This window comes from Microcaecilia unicolor, chromosome 9 (assembly GCF_901765095.1).
Source record: "Microcaecilia unicolor chromosome 9, aMicUni1.1, whole genome shotgun sequence".
Taxonomy (NCBI): Eukaryota; Metazoa; Chordata; class Amphibia; order Gymnophiona; family Siphonopidae; genus Microcaecilia; species Microcaecilia unicolor.
This window is the reverse complement of record NC_044039.1, coordinates 205455055-205475774: the sequence shown is the minus strand read 5'-3', so window position 1 is coordinate 205475774 and position 20720 is coordinate 205455055. Positions and strand designations below refer to the sequence as shown.

The 20720-nt window shown below is 45.1% G+C and overlaps 1 protein-coding gene across 1 annotated transcript in view; it reads left to right on the top strand.

The window, feature by feature from the left end:
• The window catches only part of LOC115477107 (protein unc-79 homolog), a 165375-nt gene that overhangs the window by 61433 nt on the left and 83222 nt on the right, over positions 1-20720 (top strand). The window contains 3 exon segments of the mRNA XM_030213721.1: positions 4554-4582; positions 6971-7239; positions 17754-17925. Coding sequence (XP_030069581.1) covers positions 4554-4582; positions 6971-7239; positions 17754-17925 — 470 coding nt within the window.

Below are 20720 nucleotides of genomic sequence, written 5' to 3'. Positions count from 1 at the left end.
TCTTTTTCCAAAGATTATTTAATGGGCCAGTGACCTTCCTTGTACCTCTGTATCCTGCATCAAGGCTCCAAGATTCCTTCACTAAGGAGAATTTGATGTTTGCGTTCTCTTTAGTTTTAATTTCTACTTATAATAAACGTGACCTATCCAATAGTGTCATTGAGGAGGAACTATAGATAAAAGCCACCCTCTAGGAGTAATGCTAGACTTGATGATCCCTCTATAGCCAGATCACATTGAAATGACCCTTTTTACACAAATAGAATTCTTCTATGGTTGTCGCCAAGACTGAACCCCACAGGGCTGCTGTTTTATGATGTGCTAATTTACTACTGTACTTTTACTAGCAGGAGAACATATTAAAATATGCTTTTACAAGGCACCATAAATCATAATTTATAAAGTCCAAAACCAGTGGGAGTAGTATATAATCCACAGCAAAGCCCAGATGAAGCGAGAACATAATCCAGACCTTAGTGGTGACTCATTTCACCACTGAGCTCTATGGCATCATGATTCACCTAGTCATGATGACCCTACATAGATGTCTACACCATGTGGATGGGAGGAGTAGCCTAGTGGTTAGTGCAGCGGAGTCTGATCCTGGAGAACTGGGTTCAATTCCCACTGCAGCTCCTGATGACTCTGGGCAAGTCGCTTAACCCTCCATTGCCCCAGGTACAAATAAGTACCTGTATATACTGTGTAAACCACTTTGAATCTAGTTACAAAAACCACAGAAAGGTGGTATATAAGTCCCATTCCCTTCCCCCTACATTCTGCAACACAGCATACCCAACAATCATATAACCTTCCCTCTCTTCAACCCCCATTGCAACTGAATCAAATGTACTTTTACTTGACCACAATATTACCTTATACTTTTCTCTACCGGTCTTGGCAAACGCCTTACGGTAGTATAAGTCACATTGAGCCTGCAAATAGGTGGGAAAATGTGGGGTATAAATGTAACAAATAAATAAATAAATCGTCATCGGACTGCATTTACTTAGAATTTAAATTTCCCATATTTCCTATATTTTATTACAATGTTTTAACCTAAATACCTTAAATGCTATATATTGCACTTATCTTAATCCAAGCAATCAAATTTGTAAATGAAGGACCTCATAGCCGACATGGGCCATGTAATGGCGTCTTCCTTCGATTCTTTCTGCAAAATGGCACCCTTTTTTTTAAAATTCTTTCTTTATCATTTTAAAGTTAATACAAAGATACATTCTTTGAACAGATACACCCATTTTAGATACATAAAAATTAAGGAAATATTTTACAAAGAAAGTCTTTTCCAAATTGGGTTTATAGTCCTCTAGAAGAATGGATTCAAGATGGTTATAACCAAAGGAAGTTGGTGTAATAAGAAATAATATATAACAAAAATCAAACAGTGGTTCCCTTTAATACATTTGCGGGACTCTTATTTAAATAGGTCTAGTCACTTTTCTTATCAAGGAATGATCTCAATTGTTCAGGTTCAAAAAATATATATTTCTTCTCCTTGAATATCAAAATACACTTACAAGGAAAACGTAGTTGGAAAACAGCCCCTGAGCTAACAGATTCCTGTTTCATATCCAGAACTTTCTTCCGCCTCTGTTGGGTCCAACGAGCAATATCTGGAAACACTGAGACTTTGCTTCCTTTAAATACCGGGTGAACATTTTTAAAATAAAGTCTCATCAGAGATTCTTTATCTTGTAAAAAGACAAATGTTACAATTAAGGTTGCCTTAGTCTCGGTGTTATCTATAGATTGTTCAAGAAGATTTGTTAGATCCAATGATTCATGTAGAGTAGCCTGTTTAGGAATATCTTGTTGCAAAGGAGTTTTTGTTTCCAAGTAGTAAATTTTTTGTAGTGGGGGCAGTGATTGTTCAGGATAATTATATACCTCCTTTAAAAATTTGGCGAACATATCCTTGGGGGCTACAAATTTGGATTTTGGAAAGTTTAGTAGCCTTAAATTCAGGTTCCTTGTTTGATTTTCCATATTTTCTAATTTCCTGTGGATTAATATACGGTCACCTGAAATTTGGGCTTGTTGTTGAGATACTTTTCCAATTTGTATTTCCAAGTCTGCTTGCCTTATCTTTAACCCCTCAGTCTGGCTTTTCAAAAAGTTTATCTGTGAGGCATTATTCAAGGAGACAGTGACAAACGAGGTACAGACCTTGTGAAGAGATTCTAACGCCATCCAAATCGACTCCAGAGATATTTCTTGGGGTTTCACCAGAGGTTGGATCGCTAAAGCACGGGAAATAGCTTCCTGTTCAGCTGTTATCGGCGATTCCACACTGGTTTCCCCAATTGCTGTTCCTGGTAATCTCTGGGTTCCCAGCGCCAGCCCCTGGTTCACATCGGGCGTCGCTGCTACCTCCTGAGCGTGCCACTCCTTCGAAACCACCTCACTATCGGGTTTTGGTACTGCTGTTCCGGGTGCACGCGGCGGCGGCGGGGTCAAGGGTCCCAGCGGACTGAGCGATAATTCGCTCTCCTGAGCGGGTCTCTTCCTTTCCCCGCTAGCGGAAACGTCCGCGTTTGAAGTTGAAACCAAAAATGTAGCCATAGACTGCTGTCCCGGTAAGGAAGGAATCGGCTTCGGGAGGGGTAGTCCCCTTGGCTTCCCTTTCCTTTTCGGCATTAATTCAACGAAGATAAGGCTCAAGGTAAGGGAATTTTCAGGAGCGTCTATTCACACATCCTGCTTGAACACCATCTTGAATCCAAATGGCACCCTACACAGGAACTAGTTTAGACATGTTCACATGACCCATTGGGCCAAAGGTGAGCAGAGTTTCACATTAAAGGTGGCCAATCCATTTCCAAGTTTAACCCTGCAGAGGTGGACTTTTATTTAAACACTGTGGCTCCCGTGGGGTTAAACTTGGAAATGGATTGGCCACCTTAAATGTGAAACTCTGACCCAATGGGTCATGTGAATTTCTAAACTAGCTCCTGTGTAGGGTGCCATTTTACAGAAAGAATTGAAGGAAGACGCCATTACATATGTAGGTTAGTGAGTTAGAAAATGATGCAGCTTTTTATGTATTATAATATAACTAGTAAAGAAGGCCCGTTTCTCAGAGCAATGAAACGGGCGCTAGCTTGTTTTTTGGGGGGGGGGGGGGGTGACTCACATACGCAGAGCAGGAGCATGGCCATCAAAATGGATTCCTTCTGTCAGCGCTGTTCGTGTTGTCGGTGCTGCAGTGTAAGTGAGCGGTTATGTCTTCATTGGTGCTGGCGCTCCGTTTCGTGCAGTGTCAGTGCTCCGCCGTCGTTGTCATCACGTAGTGACGCGAGGGCAGGGCACACACTGATGGGGAAAGCGGCTAACTCGATGCCTCAACTTCCGGTGGGGAAAGCTAATCTCGACGCTTCGGTGGCTTTATTTAGAACGTTGGGATTGTGAATTATATAGATAGATGTGAGTTCACAGTTTGTGACATGCTACTACTAATCATTTCTCTGGTGCTACTACATGTATGCAGCATTGTGCACATTATATGCAGGTACTTTCTCTGTCCTTAGACGGCTCACAATCTAAGTTTTTGTACCTGGGACAATAGAGGGTTAAGTGACTTGCCCAGGGTCACAAGGAGCAGCAATGGGAACGGAACCCAGGTGGCCAGGATCAAACCCTGCTGTGCTAACCATTAGGCCACTCCCCCCTATGCATATATGTGCTATTTTTTAAGGACCAGCCTTGAAGCAACGTTTGTGAAACATGGCCCATGTTGGTTATGGGCTCCTTCGTGTACATATTTGATGGTTTGGAGTACGAGGCATCATAACATCTAAAGCAGTGCTTCTCCGTCCAATCTTCAGGGCACACCCAGCCGGTCGGGTTTTCAGGATATCTGCAATGAATATACATGAGATAAATTTGCATACCAAGGAAGCAGTGCATGCAAATAAATCTCATGCATATTCATATCTTGCTGCACCTTATGCCTGGAATAGACTTCCTGAGCCGGTACGTCAAGCTCCATCTCTGGCCGTCTTCAAATCTAAGCTAAAAGCCCACCTTTTTGATGCTGCTTTTATCTCCTAATCCTTATTCACTTGTTCAGAATCCTTATTTTATCATCCTCACTTTAATATTCCCTTATCTCTTGTTTGTCCTGTTTGTCCGGCCTAATTAGATTGTAAGCTCTGTCGGGCAGGGACTGTCTCTTCATGTTCAAGTATACAGCGCTGCGTACATCTAGTAGCGCTATAGAAATGATAAGTAGTAGTAGTAGTAGATATCCTGAAAATCCAACTGGCTGGGTATGGCTCGATGACTGGGCTGAGAAACTCTGCTCTAAAGCATGCTTTATAAATATGTTTCACAGTGGCAGTGATTAGATCCCACTCTGTTACACAGTCAGATTAATGGCAGACAAGTCAGTGGTATCTCAGAAAGTCTCCAAAACCAAGGAAGGGAGGTTGGTCGTTGTCTCTGAGCACATCTTGCCTTCCTGTGGTTAACTCTGCTGAGAAAAATGGGTTATCTGTAAAGGTTGATGCTTGTGTACCTTCTCCTTACAGCTGAAATTTCTGCCATATGTCAGAAAAAGGTAAGGTCGAGCCCTCTATTTCATGTCATGTGATGTACACGTGGCGTGGGCATGATTTGGTGTATCCTTGTGTGGCCTCATTCCATTATTTTGTAACTCATTTTCCAGTCATCCACGGTCAAAACCACCATATAACTTAATTTGCATGGGGACGAAAAACTGATTTTTAACATGCTGGAGTTATCATTAGCAATATCGACATCCTATGCTGTGGTCAGAAGGAGGCAGCATTCTCCTTCTCAGAGCTGGTGAAGAGGCTTCTAGAATATTCAGGATGATGCAACAGAACGGAGAAATTGCATGTTTCAGGATCCTTAGGGGGCGCCACACTGCTTTCTACCACTGCTAAGAGCTGATTGTTATTGGGTGATAGAAAACTCAGAGTAATACCTATTGTGGTATTGATTAAGTGAATAAACTTTGTATATTAAGATAATTGCTATTTTAGTGATGCATTGCTTTTATGCGATTTTATTATACATGTTTATTGCAACACACCTAGTTAATAGGCAGGCTATAGATGGAAAATAAATAAATAAATCAAAACACATTAAAAAAGTTAAGAAAACAAATGCTGATGGGGGTGGGGGAAGAATGCATTTTTCAATATTTTGTTTCTTTTTGTATAAAAGCGCAGTGCATGCCCCATCACTGTGGTGTAGTCAGTATTCTGAGACATCCTACAGATATGTTCCAAACCCACAGGATTGGGATCATTGGCATCACTGATTCCACTTTGGCTTACCATGAGACCCAGTATCATCCCTCTTGATTGCTGGCAGTTTATGGACTAATGACCAGGGCCGCCGAGAGGGGGGGACAGGGGGGACAAAGTTCCCCGGGCCTGGGCCTCCGGGGGGGGGGGGGGGCGTCGTTGCCGCCGCAGTCTGGCCCGCCCGCCATCGCTCCTTCGCATTGAATTTAAGCGCCTCACCTTCGAAAGTGCAGCAAGCAGCGGCAGACCACTCCTTCCTTCCGTGTCCCGCCCTCGCCTGACATAACTTCCGCGAGGGCGGGACACAGAAGGAAGGAGTGGTCTGCTGCTGCTTGCTGCGCTTTCAAAGGTGAGGCGCTTAAGGTCAATGCAGAGGGCCCGGGGGTGGAGAGAGGGCCCGGTGGCGGGTGGAGGGGGGGGCCGGCGACCTCGGGTGGAGGGGGCCCCGGGGGCGGGCTTGTCCCGGGCCTGGCCCAGTCTCTCGGCGGCCCTGCTAATGACTGACCCCCTGTGTGAGCTTTTAACGAGAGCCCTGGGAACCTCAGTTACGGGGTATTGTCAGGAAGAGTTCCCTCTCCCTCCAGGTAAAAGAGGGCAGGGGATCCAAAAAAACATGGTGGCTGTCTGGTTCCTGTTGCCTCACCAATTTATAGTCGTATAAAACTTTTTTCATTTAAACTGGATCACAATGAATTTTCAGAAATTCAGAAGGGGGCAAGGCCATGGAAGGAACATGAGTGGATCAGGGGTTGTTCACAAAAAATGTGAGCATTATTATAGAATTAATATAAATCCTCACGCCCAAAGTTGAGCGTGGATCCTGACGCTGTGCCCTATTCTGTAAACGGCGCCAACTCAGAGCGCTGTTTATAGAATAACGCTCAGTGCTCATTTTATTTCAGCACCCAGATTTGGACGCTGTTTACAGAATCTAGTCCATTATGTATATTGTTGTTCTAGTACTCTGTGGGCTTTTTTTCACCGAGAATAGGAATACTAATTTCAACTGGTTGGCTTCTTTCCAGCAAAGAGTTGTTCAATCTGTACCTAGAAAGCAGAATGAGATGAAGGAAAAGCATCTTGCTCTAGTCCAGTTTTGATACTGCACTGAATAATTGTACTAGACTATGCAGAAGACCCCAACTGGAAAAAGAGTGGTAGAGTACATTACCTGAAACTGGAGTTTGTAACGTGGTGTGTTAACGAGGCTTTATCATGTGCATTGTACAGAATTCTGCATAATCAGCTGCTCGTAATCATGGCTCCAGGGGCCAGATGATTCCGTAAGATATGAGTGTTCCAAACCAGGTTGGTAGGGTTGTTGGTAGAAAAGTGTTCCATAGACGTTAGGTAGGGTGATTGGTAAACAAACAAGGGAGTTATGTAGCTCAGTGTTGGTTTCTAGATATTTTGGTCTAACATGGTGATTTTGAGGGCCATGGTAGGAACAGAGTTTGAAAGATCAAGTCTAAGATATTGGAATGTAGGTGTGGGGAACTTCTGTTGAGTAAAGTAAGTATGGCATTCTGTATGTATTTACTGAAAGAGGTAGAACACAAGAAATGTAGACAATGGGGCTGACTGAGTGGCTCAACTGATCCATAACTTATAATATGCCATGATGCCACTGGCTTTCTGGCTTCAGGAGTGACACACAGTCTAATTGTGTTCAGAACTGTAGCTCCCACGTGAGAAGAGCAGTCGTGACGTGCTTCTCGGCTGGATGCTGTGGTCGTCACGGGAACAGGCCGGTGCGCTACTGCAAAAGATGCCACTCCTACCATCACAGTGGTGAAGCTGGGGCTTCTGTGGCATCGGCTTCAGCTGCGGCGGCAGCAGCAGCGGCAGTGGAGACTCACCTCTACCAGACATCGCCCCCTCCTATCAACACGCGGGAGTGCGGAGCAGAGGAGCTTGTTTGTACAGTGGAAGCCGTCATCAGGTGAGGACGGTGCATGCTGAGGGGGCAGTCACTGAAAATGAAAGTTCCTATTGAGTGCCGAAGGTCTTAAGGGAATCTTAAAGAGAAGAGGCAGGAATTTGTTTTTTTTTTGAAATATCTTTATTGAGTTGAAGAAAGTCACAGAATTACAACCATAGTATCTATTCATTGAATCAGATACATGCAACACCTTCTGCTTCCGTTATACTGAAGCATTATGCCACAGAAGTACACAACAGAATTGAATACAACCCAATGCCTTGTGAAACAGAAGAACTCCAGACAATCATGTAGACGTAATGAACCTCTGCTCCTCTCCTCAGTTTTACTTTTATTCTAGTCCTCTTGCCCAGCTGAACCCTCCCCTCCCCTTCTATCCTCCCTCCCACCCAGGTCTCCCTTATTCACTCGCAAACCCAACAACAGCGCCAATAATGAATGTCTCTCTCATACAGTCCGGGATTCATCCCTGATCTCTTCTAGAGCTAGTCGGGAGCAGGCGTTTCCAAATGTCTCTAACCAATCTCTGCCTCCTAGATGTAGCTGATGGGTATTATAGAGCTACCCATTCTGTCATTTCTTTCATTAGGTGTGTCCATTGAGCTATGTGTGTGTGTGTGTGTGGGGGGGGGGGGGGGTGCCGAATCCGCCCAAGACTGCAGGATACACTCTTTGACCAACAATGCAGCTAGCAAGGCAAACTGACATTGGGCCTCGTTCAATCCTTTCCCCCATAGCTGTGTCTCATCACCTAGCAGCAAGGTAGTATAGGACCATTCCAGTGGCTTATTTAAAATGCGCTCAATGATTGCCAAGGACTAGGTCCATAATTGCGAAAGAGATGGGCATTCCAGAAACGAATGCAAAATAGTGTCCGGGGCCCCATGACATTTTATACATGTGTCATCACTCCACAATCCCATCTCCTTCCCTCTTTGTCGAGTGATATGCACTCTATAGAGAATGCGGTACTGGATGTCTTGAAGAGCGGCATTCACTGAGACCTTGGGAATAGCCTCGAAGATCCCCCCCAGAGATTCCTAAGAGATTGTCTCACCAACATCCCTGCTCCAAATCGAGGCCAGTCCCTCCATATGAGGGGCGGGTCGATTATCTACTATCAATTGGTGCCATTGTGAAAGACGATTAGAGGAAGCCGACATAGCCTGAAAGATTTTATCTAACTTGGTGAAACAGACCGGGGAGCCCCCTGATCTCACCACTGAGCTATAGTAGTCTCACCAACATCCCTGCTCCAAATCGAGGCCAGTCCCTCCATATGAGGGGCGGGTCGATTATCTACTATCAATTGGTGCCATTGTGAAAGACGATTAGAGGAAGCCGACATAGCCTGAAAGATTTTATCTAACTTGGTGAAACAGACCGGGGAGCCCCCTGATCTCACCACTGAGCTATAGTAGTCTCTTACTTGGAAGAAACGAAAAAATTGTGTATTCGGGAGGTGACATGCCCGCCTGATCACATCAAAGGTAGGGAAGCTAGATCCCCATAATTCCGACAGTCATCCGAGATATTGGCACCCCCCTTGTTGCCAAAGCTTAAAGGAGCCATGCTCCTCCCCTGCTGGAAAGTCTGGGTTAATAATAATAGACAAAAAGGGATCCACCCCCCTAGCCCCTCCTATTATACCTCTCCACCATCTCCATGCCTTTCCCAATGCTATCACAAACTGATTTCTGCCCCCCCATGCCTGCCACCTCGTTGGCCCCCCGCCAATGCTGAAAATATGTCAATAGGGGCGCACCAACTATGCCAAAACCCCGGCAAGGCATATCTATCTGATAAAGTATAACATTCATGCACCCACCTTAACAACGAGGCAATGTTATAGAGCCTTAGATCTTGGAGCCGCAGTCCCCCCTTGGCCCTAGCATGGGTTAACTTAGTAAAGGCAATGCGAGGACGCTTTGAGTGCCAGATAAAAGAACTAACTCTACTCCGATATAGCCCCTCCTCCCTCTGCCAGACCCAGAAAGGCAACATCTGTAGCGGGTGTAATATTTTAGGTAGGAGAATCATTTTCACTAGGGCAACTCAGCCTAAAAATTTGACTGGGAGATCATTCCATCGTGCGCACAATCTGCGCATCCCTTCGAGTTTCTCAATAATATTTTTCCTATACATCCATTCATAATGCCCCCGCGGACCCGATGACTTGGGCTGTCCAAACTCCTCCAAATAGCAGTGCCGGGGTCAAATACAGCCTCACAACTCTCTTTATGTTCCAGGGGGGGGTTACTTAGGAATCAATAATTTTGCGGATTATACGCTGGTGAGGTAGAGCGGGGCAGACGAGCGTCCTCTCAGCCTGACGGCATCACGTGACCGAGGCAGGAATTTTATTATTCCATTGGAGTAAAACAGTAAAATGGTAGAAAATAATAGTAGGAAGGAAAAGCTGGAAATGGGCAAAACATAAAGATATGGAAAGATGAGTCTGAGAAAATGCTAGCACAGGTCACAAAAGGTTAATGTGCTGATCTTGAAAAAAGCATGAGCAGGCTCATAAATTTAACTGTTCTGAAAGTCCCCCCCCCCCCCCCCCCCCGGCCGAGAGCAGCACTGCCTATAGCCTTAAAAGGAGAAAATAGTTCTTTACTGCAAAGCAATTTTCTCTCTGTTTTCAGGGCTTTCTTCCAGGTGCCACTCAGCTGGTTGCCGTCTGACCCTCCTCTTGTATCTATTTTGTTTGTATTACTATTTTATAGATGGCATTATTTAAACTTACTCTAAGTGGCAGGCAATTTAAAACCGTATATCATTCAAATAAACACATCATAAATCAAACTCCAAAACAATGCAGTAACAACAGTTCTTAACCCCAAGGTTAACCTGAAAGAAAATGACGGCAGTAGAGAAAAACTAATTAAACCAGACCTTCAGCGGTTTACAAAACGTAATAAATTCGTCCAAAAATTTAACTCCCTCATGATCAAGGAGCAAAACAGGTAAATGCATTCCACCTACAGGCTCATTTTCAAAGCACATAGACTTCTTTATTTATTTAAAAAACTTATATGCCATCTATAACTAGGTGGTTTTCCATAAAAACATTCATAATCAACCACAAAAGCAAAGACACTACTCAGCATCAAACAGCAGACTCGTGTATATTACCAAAACGCAGAAACAGCTTTGTTTTCAAAAGTTGTTTTTTTGTGTGTGCTTTTTTTTTTTTTTAATATTTTTATTTTTGAACTATAACAACAAAAGGAAAAGATAAGAAAAGAATTATAACAAGATATCCAGCTGGATAATTTCTCCAATACAAATAATACATTGCAAAATGATGTTACAGTGATTTCTAATTCTCCCCTTCCCCCCCTCCCCCCCCCCCCCCATATTCATGTAGTATTCCTTTAGCATCTCAGTTACGTTACCAATATAGAAGGACCAGGACCAGCAGACCATTGAACACAGGGGTCCCAAATACGATGATAGGGCCCCAATTGTCCCGTGTGTAAGGCTGTTAACTTACACGTTAAATTAATATAATCCATCTTATGCAAAATCTGTCGGAGTAACATAGTAAACATAAAGGCATATTTTCAAAGCACTTAGCCTCCCAAAGTTCCATAGAAACCTATGGAACTTAGCCTCCCAAAGTGCTTTGAAAATATGCCTCCTAGTAACATAGTAAATGACGGCAGAAAAAGACCTGCATGGTCCATCCAGTCTGCCCAACAAGACAAACTCATATGTGCTACTTTTTGTGTATACCCTACTTTGATTTGTACCTGTCCTCTTCAGGGCACAGACCGTATAAGTCTGTCCAGCACTATCCCCGCCTCCCAACCACCAGCCCCGCCTCTCACCACTGGCTCTGGCACAGACCGTATAAGTCTGCCCAGCACTATCCTCGCCTCCCACCACCGGCTGGCTCTGCCACCCAATCTCGGCTAAGCTCCTTAGGATCCATTCCTTCTGAATAGGATTCCTTTATGTTTATCCCACGCGTGTTTGAATTCTGTTACCGTTTTCATTTCCACCACCTCCCGTGGGAGGGCATTCCAAGCATCCACTACTCTCTCCATGAAAAAATACTTCCTGACATTCGGCAGGGTTGGTTGCTTGCAAGCAGCCGCAATCAAAGGTTTTTTTTAAACTGCTTGAGATCAGAGCATTGACGGAGCTGGCCAGGTAGTTCATTCCACAAGGAAACTCCAGCTGACACAAAAGCCGAAGCTCTTGTCTCAGCACAGCGCAGCTGCATTACTGCACGAACTGAAATACACATAGTAGACTCTGATCTTAACATACGTCTGGGATGGTACACCGTCCTGCAGTGCTTGCTTCAGGGAAAATGGAGCAGAAGCAAACAGACTTTCAAAGTTACATGTATTACGTAACTTTCTAAGTCTGGGGGCCCTTTTTATCAAGCTACAGCAAAAGGGGGCCGGCACAGGCGTCGCCTCATGTTTTACACGCGTGCCGAGGCCCCCTTTTACCGCAGCTAGTAAAAGGGATGGTCTCGCTTTCTTGCAGGAAATGGCTGGGTGGCAAGTAAAGCACTTACCGCGTGCCTATTTTTTTTTTTTGGGGGGGGGCGCTCTTACTGCCACCCATTGAGGTGGCGGTAAGGGCTCCCATGCTAACCCGGCAGTAACTGGGCAGCGCGCACCACTGCCCGATTACCGCTGGGTACAGTCCAGTGCTACAAAAATAAAATTTTGTAGCACCGGGAATGACGGTGCAGTGGGGGTGGGAAGTACCGCCAGGCTGCTGCGGTAGCCTGGCGGTATTTCTGTTATAGCGAGCAGTAAGCCTGCATTGAGCTTACCGCTGCTTAGTAAAAGGAGCCCTGTGTGCTTTGAAAATGAGCACCCCAGTCTCTCCAGATGAACTGATTGATTTAGGGTCATCTGCAATGGCTTTCCTTGCAATGAATGCAGTGTATGAGAGAAGACATACCATTTCTGCAGCTCAGATCAATAGCTTGTGCCCAACCCATTCATAGACTCACTACCTTAAACATCATCCGAGCTTCTACAGGAAGTGAATGTAGGGACTTCAAAGCAGGGCAAACATAGTAACATACATACATAGTAAATGACGGCAGAAAAAGACCTGCATGGTCCATCCAGTCTGCCCAACAAGATAAACTCATATGTGCTACTTTTTGTGTATACCTTACCTTGATTTGTACCTGTCCTCTTCAGGGCACAGACTGTATAAGTCTGCCCAGCACTATCCCCGCCTCCCGCCACCGGCTCTGCCATCCAATCTCGGCTAAGCTCCTTAGGATCCATTCCTTCTGAACAGGATTCCTTTATGTTTATCCCACGCGTGTTTGAATTCTGTTACCGTTTTCATTTCCACCACCTCCCGCGGGAGGGCATTCCAAGTATCCTCTACTCTTTACATAATTACATAAGGTCCTCTTGTAATTTTTCACAATCCTCTTGCGATTTAACAACTTTGAATAACTTTGTGTTGTTAGCAAATTTAATTACCTCACTAGTTACTCCCATTTCTAGATCATTTATAAATATATTAAAAAGCAGCGGTCCCAGCACAGACCCCTGGGAAACCCCACTATCTACCCTTCTCCACTCAGAATACTGACCATTTAACCCTACTTTCTGTTTTCTATCTTATAACCAGTTTTTAATTCACAATAGAACACTACCTCCTATCCCATGACTCTCCAATTTCCTCTGGAGTCTTTCATGAGGTACTTTGTCAAAAGCCTTTCGAAAATCTAGATACACAATATCGACTGGCTCACCTTTATCTACAAGTTTGTTTACCCCTTCAAAGAAATGTGATAGGTTGGTGAGGCAAGATTTCCCTTCACTAAATCCGTGTTGGCTTTGTCTCATTAATCCATGCTTTTGATATGCTCTGTAATTTTGTTCTTTATAATAGTCTCTACCATTTTGCCTGGCACTGACATCAGGCTCACCAGTCTATTTATTTATCGTATTTATACCTCACCTTTTCCCACAAGATGCAGGCTCAAAGTGGCTTACAGTAGTCTGAAAAGGCTGCCGCCAATCCAGTGATTATACAAATACAAAATAGATAAGTAAACAGAGTAGAGAGAAAGAAAAAAGAGGAGAGATAAAGGAGTCCAAAATGGCCCATTTAAATGCTGTAAACGCCTGTGCTAAGCTCCAAAGCTGAGAAGGCTTTGACTCGTAGTGATAGATAGTGGCAACCGACCACTCCAACCCTCACGACAGGGAACAAGACAGGTAATGCAGGCGATAGCCAACGACTGGGATTGGTGGTTAAAAGGAAGCAAGTCCCCCACGATGTGCAGTCTTCCAAAAAGTCTCCCAACGTGAAGCTCACACAACACAATTTTAACTACATAAAAGTATTAGTTTGGTTTATTTAAATGGGGATATACCACTGTTATGAATCCCATCACAGCAGTTTGCAATGAGATTAAAGATAATGAAAACAAATGCCATCATAAAAGTAGGACATCTATTAATGCGTAAGACTGAGAGGGTCTTTTCCTAAGGTGTGCTAGAAATCAGCTGGTGGTAAACGCTGAGGCGCCTATAGGAATATAGTGGGTGTGTCATCATTTAGCACCAGTTGATTTCTAGCATGAGCTACAGGGGCGTAGCCAGACTTCAGCGGTAGGGGGGTCCAGAGCTGAGGTGAGGGGGCACATTTTAGCCCGCCACCGCCGCCGACCCCCCCCCCGCCGCCATTGCCGACACCTCCAACAACTTTAACCCCCCCTGCCGACGACCCTCTCGACCCCCCACCCGCCGTCGCCATTGCCTACCTTTGCTGGCGGGGGACCCCAACCCCCATCAGCCGGTCTTCTTCCTTCGTTTGGTTCCTCAGTCTGACGTCCTGCACGTACAACGTGCAGGATGTCAGACTCACAGAAACAGAACGAAGCCCTGCAATGGTCCCCCACCATCAAAGGTAGCAGGCGGCGGGTTGGCGGGGGGGGGGGTGGGGTTGAGAGGGTCGCTGGCAGGGGGGTCCAGGGCCAAATCTATGGGGGCCCAGGCCCCCGTGGCCCCATAGCAGCTACGCCCCTGGAGCTAAAAACGCTAACGCACCTTAATAAAAGGCCACCTGAGTGTCTCCAGCCAGGCAATAACTTTGGATACGTAGTAAAATGGACCACAAATAAACAATACTTAAGGATAATCCTATCCCTCAAGCTGGTGTTTTTTGGTCAACAATGATAGAAAACAGTAATATTTGTAAAGGCTCAATATGACATATATTATACAGCAAATGTGATAATGCAGAACTCTGGGATACACCACGTTATATAACCCAAGCAGATGACATATGACCCTCCCCATCCTTACCCACTCTAAAGACATTTCGGTCTGTGCCAGAGCCGGTGGTTGGGAGGCGGGGCTGGTGGTTGGGAGGCGGGGATAGTGCTGGGCAGACTTATACGGTCTGTGCCCTGAAGAGCACAGGTACACATCAAAGTAGGGTATACACAAAAAGTAGCAAATATGAGTTATCTTTTTGGGCAGACTGGATGGACCGTGCAGGTCTTTTTCTGCCGTCATCTACTATGTTATGTTTCTATATAGGTCACTTAAAGTTGGGCACCAAGGGCAGATGTGTATGCAAATTAATTAATGAGGCATCAACAGTCAATAATTGGAGTTAATTGGCAACCATTTGGATTAGCATGCACATCTGCCCAAGTCACTATTCTATAACATCCCCACCTAACTTTTCTAGCGTGTAACTCAAAAAGGGAGTGGCTATGGGAGGGTTATGGGCAGATGGGGGGCATTGCTAGATTTTGGTGCAATGTTATGGAATACTGTGTGCCCAACTGCCAAAAATTAGGCATCAGCATCAGGGCCACTGAGAGACTGGGCCGGCCCCACCCCTGCTGCCGTCGCCCCCCCCCCCCCCGAGGCCGCCGCGCCAAACCCCCTGCATTCAAATCACAGCACCTCACCTCCGTGTGAAAGCGCAGCGGCAGATCACCTCCCTTCGAGCCTTCCCTCCCTGTGTCCCGCCCTCACGGAAACAGGAAGTTACATCAGATGAGGGTGGGACACAGGGAGGGAAGGCCCGAAGGGAGGCGATCTGCTGCTGCGCTTTCACACAGAGGTGAGGCACTGTGATTTGAATGCAGGGGGCCAGTGGTGGAAGGAGGGGGGCTGTCGATGGAGCCGAGGGCGGGCGCATGAGACCAGGGACTGTGGCGCCGGGCCCCCCTTGGAGGCCCGGGCCAGGGGAATTTTGTCCCCCCTGCCCCCCCTCTCGGCGGCCCTGATCAGCATTCACACCGGGTTTCAACAGGTGTAAATGCTGACACATAAAATTACGTTCTTCAGGCACAATTAAGAGTTAAATAAGTATTCCCTCAGAAAATAAGGGGTCCTTTTACAACGCAGCGGTAAGCCCAACATGGGCTTACTTCTCGCTAAAACAGAAACACTGCTGGACTACTGCAGCAGCCCAGCGGTAGTCCCCACCCCCAGTGTGCGTCATTTTCAGTGCCACAAAAAATACTTTAATTTTTGTAGCACCAGTGTGTACCAGGTGGGATTCTGGTTACCACCGGGTTAGTGCGGGAGCCCTTACCGCCACCTTGATCGGCGCCTTTTTCTGCTTATAACGCTGGCTTTTTTTCAATGCACCTTTTTTCGAACTGCATGACGAACAGCACACACAGCGCATCTGACGGCAACTTTTTCCCAAACACAGTCTTTTTAAAGACTACAACGTTACGTCTGAATGATTATCTTCAACGTTATTTCGTAATATTTTGTCCCAGAGACTCCTGATGCAGGCCTGACGGCCGAAACACGACGTTGTGTCGAGTCTTCAAATTTATCAATAAAACTGTTTATTATTCAACATCCTCCAGTTTCTGGCATCCTTGGTCGCTCTCCCACTTTTTCTGCAACAACGACCCCCCCAAAATGGCCACGCAGCAAGTGCTTCACTTGCCAAACAGCCATTTCTTAAAAAAAAAAGAGAAACCTCCCTTTTATCTGCTGCGGTAAATGGGGGCCTTGGTGTGTTTTCAAAACACGTGCAGACGCCAGCGCACGTCCCCTTTTGCCTCAGCTTCGTAAAAGGACCATTAGAAATTGCGTACATTTTTCAACCGCTATCAGCTGATAGTGGTTGAAAAGGAGAGTGTACATGTTTCTGATGGTCCTTATTCACTTATTGTCTGGGGGGATGCTTGTTTAACTCTTGAGAATTGTGCCTGAAAAACAGTTTACTTGCTAGGTTTATAGTCTGGTTAGTGCATATATAACCCTGCAATAGTATATATTGAGCCCTGCTAATTTGATTGAGCACATAAAGGGGTCTTTTCACAAGGCCGCGGTAAAAAGTGGCCTGCGGTAGTGTGGGTGTGTCTTTTGGGTGCACACTGGGCCACATTTTACCGTGGCTGGGGTAAAGGCCAGTTTTTAAAGGGCCAGGAAATGGGTGTACGCAAATAATTAAAACTAGCATGCGCCTATTTACAGCCTTAGCCCTTACCGCCAGCCATTGACTTAGCGGTAAGGGCTCACGTGCTACTTGTGTGGTAACCATGCAGTGTGCACTGTGGCCACACCACTGGGAAACGCCCCCCTGTGGTAGAAAATAGAAAAATATTTTGTACTATGGGATTCGGCGCGTATCAAACTTGGAATTAGCACCGGGTGCATGCGCTACCCCCGGCGGCAATGCTGATTTGGTGCGCGATACCCACGTGGTAGTCCTCTTGTGGCTTTGTAAAAGTTAGCCATGAAATCCACGCTAAGCGAGTATTCTATAAAGGCCGCTCAGCACCAGGGGCACAGCCAGACCTCAGCGGGAGGGGGGTCCAGAGCCCGAGGTGGGGGGGGCACATTTTAGCCTGTCTCCCCCAGCCACTGACCCTACCCCACCACTTTCACCCCTCCCCTCCGCCGACCCTCTCCCGCCACCAGGTACCTTTGCTGGCGGGGGTCCCCAACCCCCGCCAGCCAAAGTCTTCTTCAGCGCTGGTCTCCGGCGCGTTCGCTGATCTGTTTCTGTCAGTCCTGACTCCTGAGGTCCTGCATGCACGTCCTGTATGTAACCCCATGCCGCAAAGGTACCTGGCAGCGGCGGGGGAGGGCCGGTGTCAGCGGCGGGAGAGGGGGTTTAAAGTAGAGGGGGCCTGGGCTAAATCTGTGGGGCCCATGCCCCCCATGGCCCCACCTAGCTATGCCCCTGCTCAGCATAGTGTGCCTTTTATAGTTTAGCTTGGATCTTTCCAGCACCTAACTTTGGGTGTCATTTACTGAATCTGGCCCTTAGAGGAGAGGACATGAATTCTCTTGGCTCATACCAATCCCTCTATTTCTAAGGAACAATTTTTACGTTTCAAAATTTGTGTTTTTTTTCTGCAGGTGTGTCAACCCTGCATTTCAACACTGCACAGCTCCAAGGACTATTACCACCTTGCTAACTTTTCAAGCTAACCGGGCTTTTTTCACGAGTTTGAGACAGCACTCATGAATTAGTTATGTTCACAAGAGCTTGATTGTACCTGTAAAATGATTGTTTTTCAGCCTGTTGAAAGAAGCTGAGTTTCACGCCGAACAGCGGGAGCATGAACTAAACCGGAGAAGGCAGATGGGGCTCTCCTCTTCCCACCATTCCCTGGATAACACAGACTTTGACAATAAGGATGATGACAAGCATGACCAGCGCCTTTTAAGCCAGTTTGGCATCTGGTTCTTGGTAATGTATCGGTTCTCACTATCCTCAAATGTTTCTTGCTGCCCAGGACAGGACACCAAACAGCTTTACTAGGGATCATGAGAGTAGACCTCAATATCAAAACCAACATTTCAGTCCTGCTGATGTAAAGGATGGCTGAGTGCCTTTTAGGTATATTCTACTATACTATCCTATAGCACAATAAAGACAATTTCCAAAATCCATTTACCTAGGAACATTTATGTTAGTAAAAAAGTGTTGTTTACCCTGTGTATGAGTAAAAGTATGCACTGGAGCGGCGTTAGGGCAGGAGAGGCAACAACACGCATAGCTTTCTGTTTACAAAACTGTAGGGGGAAGATATCAACGTGGTCTGCTATTAAAATGTGTTATTTTACTGTTAACACCAGTTATTATTTATGTATTTATTTAGATTTTGCTCACACCTTTTTCAGTAGTAGCTCAAGATGAGTTACATTCAGGTACTCTGGATATTTCTCTGTCCCAGGAACTAGGTCTCATTGCATAAAATGGGACCTGTGCTAAAATAGCACGAATAAGTGGTAAAATGATACATCTTAACAGTAGGCCACATTGATAACTTTGCCCCTTAGTGTGAAGACTTTCAGTCTCTGGTAACCAGAGCTGATATTGTGATGTCATAATGCCTCATTCCACCAATGCCTAAGAGCCAACCTCATCAGTGATGTCACAATGGCTTGATTGTGCTATACTTGGCTCACTTTTAGTACATATAGCAGTGATTTAAATTTCTAGAGACATTTCTTTTTGCTATTAATTAAGGGGGAAGTTATCAATGTGGGCTACCATTGAGATGTGTTATTTTATTGTTAAGCCCAGTTATTAATAACTAGCTTTCATTGCATAAAATTTGGTAACATAGCACGAGATGGTGGTAAAATGAGTATAAGAACATAATAGCCAAACTGGGTCAGACCAATGGTCCATCTAGCCCAGTATCCTGTTTCCAACAGTAGAAACCCAAATAGTGGCAACATTCCATGCTACTAATGCCAGGGCAAGCAGTAGCTTCCCCGTGTCTGTCTCAATAGCAGACTATGGACTTTTCCTCCAGAAACTTGTCCAAACTTTTTTTAAACCAATATCTGGGTTTAAAAAAGGTTTGGACAGGTTTCTTGAGGAAAACTTACTACATCCTTGGGCAAAGAGCTCCAGAGCTTAACTATTTGTTGAGTGAAAAAATATTGCCTCCTATCTGTTTTAAAAGTATTTCCATGTAACTTCCTTGAGTGTCTCCGTCTTTATACTTTTAAAACTAGTACAAAATTCACTTCTACTCGTACTATATCACTCAGGTTTTTGTAGACCTTAATCATATCTCCCCTCAAATGTCTCTTTTCCAAGCTGAAGAGCCCTAACCTCTTTAGCCTTTCCTCAAACGAGAGGAGTTCATTCCCTTTGTTATTTTGACTGCTCTTCTTTGAACCTTTTCTAATTCTGCTATATCTTTTCTGAGATACGGCGACCAGAACTGAATGCAATACTCAAGGTGAGGGCGCATCATGGAGCGATACAGAGTCATTATAGTATTTTCAATCTTATTCACCTTCCTGTTCCTAATAATTCCTAGCATCCTGTTTGTTTTTTGGCTGCTGCCTCACATGGAGCAGAAGATTTCAGTGTATTATTTACAATGACACCTAGAACTTTTTCTTGGGTGCTGACCCCAAAGGTGGACCCCCATCTTAACAGTAGCCCATATTGATAACTTCCCCCATAGTGTGAAGAGTCTCAGTCTCTGGTAACTAGAACTGATGTCATAATGCCTCATTTCACCAATGCTTAAGAGCCAGCCTCATCAGTGATGTCACAATGGCTTGATTGACCTATACTTGGCTCACTTTTATTTCATATAGCAGTGATTTAGATTTCTAGAGACATTTCTCTTTAATTGAGTGGGGAAGTTATCAACGTGGGCTACTGTTAAGACAAGTTATTTTACTGTTGACCTGGGTTATTAGTCACTAGGTCTCATTGCATCTATTGGGACCTGTGCTTAAGTAGCATGAGTTAGTGGTAAAATACCCCATCTTAATGGTAGCCAATGTTGATATCCTCCCACTAGGGGTGCTATATTTCAAGCAAGAAGCATTCACAGGAAAAGCAGCCACAGATGTCTGTGAGTATGTTTTCCTGGGCGTGGTTATTTGTGCGTAGAAAGGAGCAATTTCCGCAAGACTCTTTAGTACATCCTGCGATAAGCATTTTTCAGCATGCTAAGTCCGTTTTAGGGCTTAGGATACCTTAGTTAGAGTCCTTAAATTTTTAAAAAATCTGCAGGAACCCCCCCCCCCCCTCCAGGTGTAAACATCCAAGAACCCATGGCAAGTTTCACAGCAAAAGTACCTGCATATATTTGCTTTGAAACTTGGGGTAGTGTACAGTAAAAAAAAAAAAATCCCTGGACTTCACAGCAATAGGATAAGTTTTCAAAATGTGCCCCAGATCTCAAGATCTTTTACATCAACGCCCCGATTCTATAAATGGTGCTAAAAACGGCATGTGCAAATTTAGGTAAGCATCCAATTTGCACATGCAATTTAATTGAATAACGAGCCAATTAGCTACTTAGCATCAATTGAAGTTTACGAGTGCATTTTTGGATTCTGGGACCTACGCACGTAAATTTTACATATGGACCCAAAAAGGGAGCATGGCTATGGGAGGGTCTTGGGTGGATCAGGGGCATTATGAGTGTTGTTACAGAATAAGGTGGGTCTGTGCCTAATTTAAGTGTGAAGGTTTACACCAGGGTTTAATTGGTGTAAATCCTC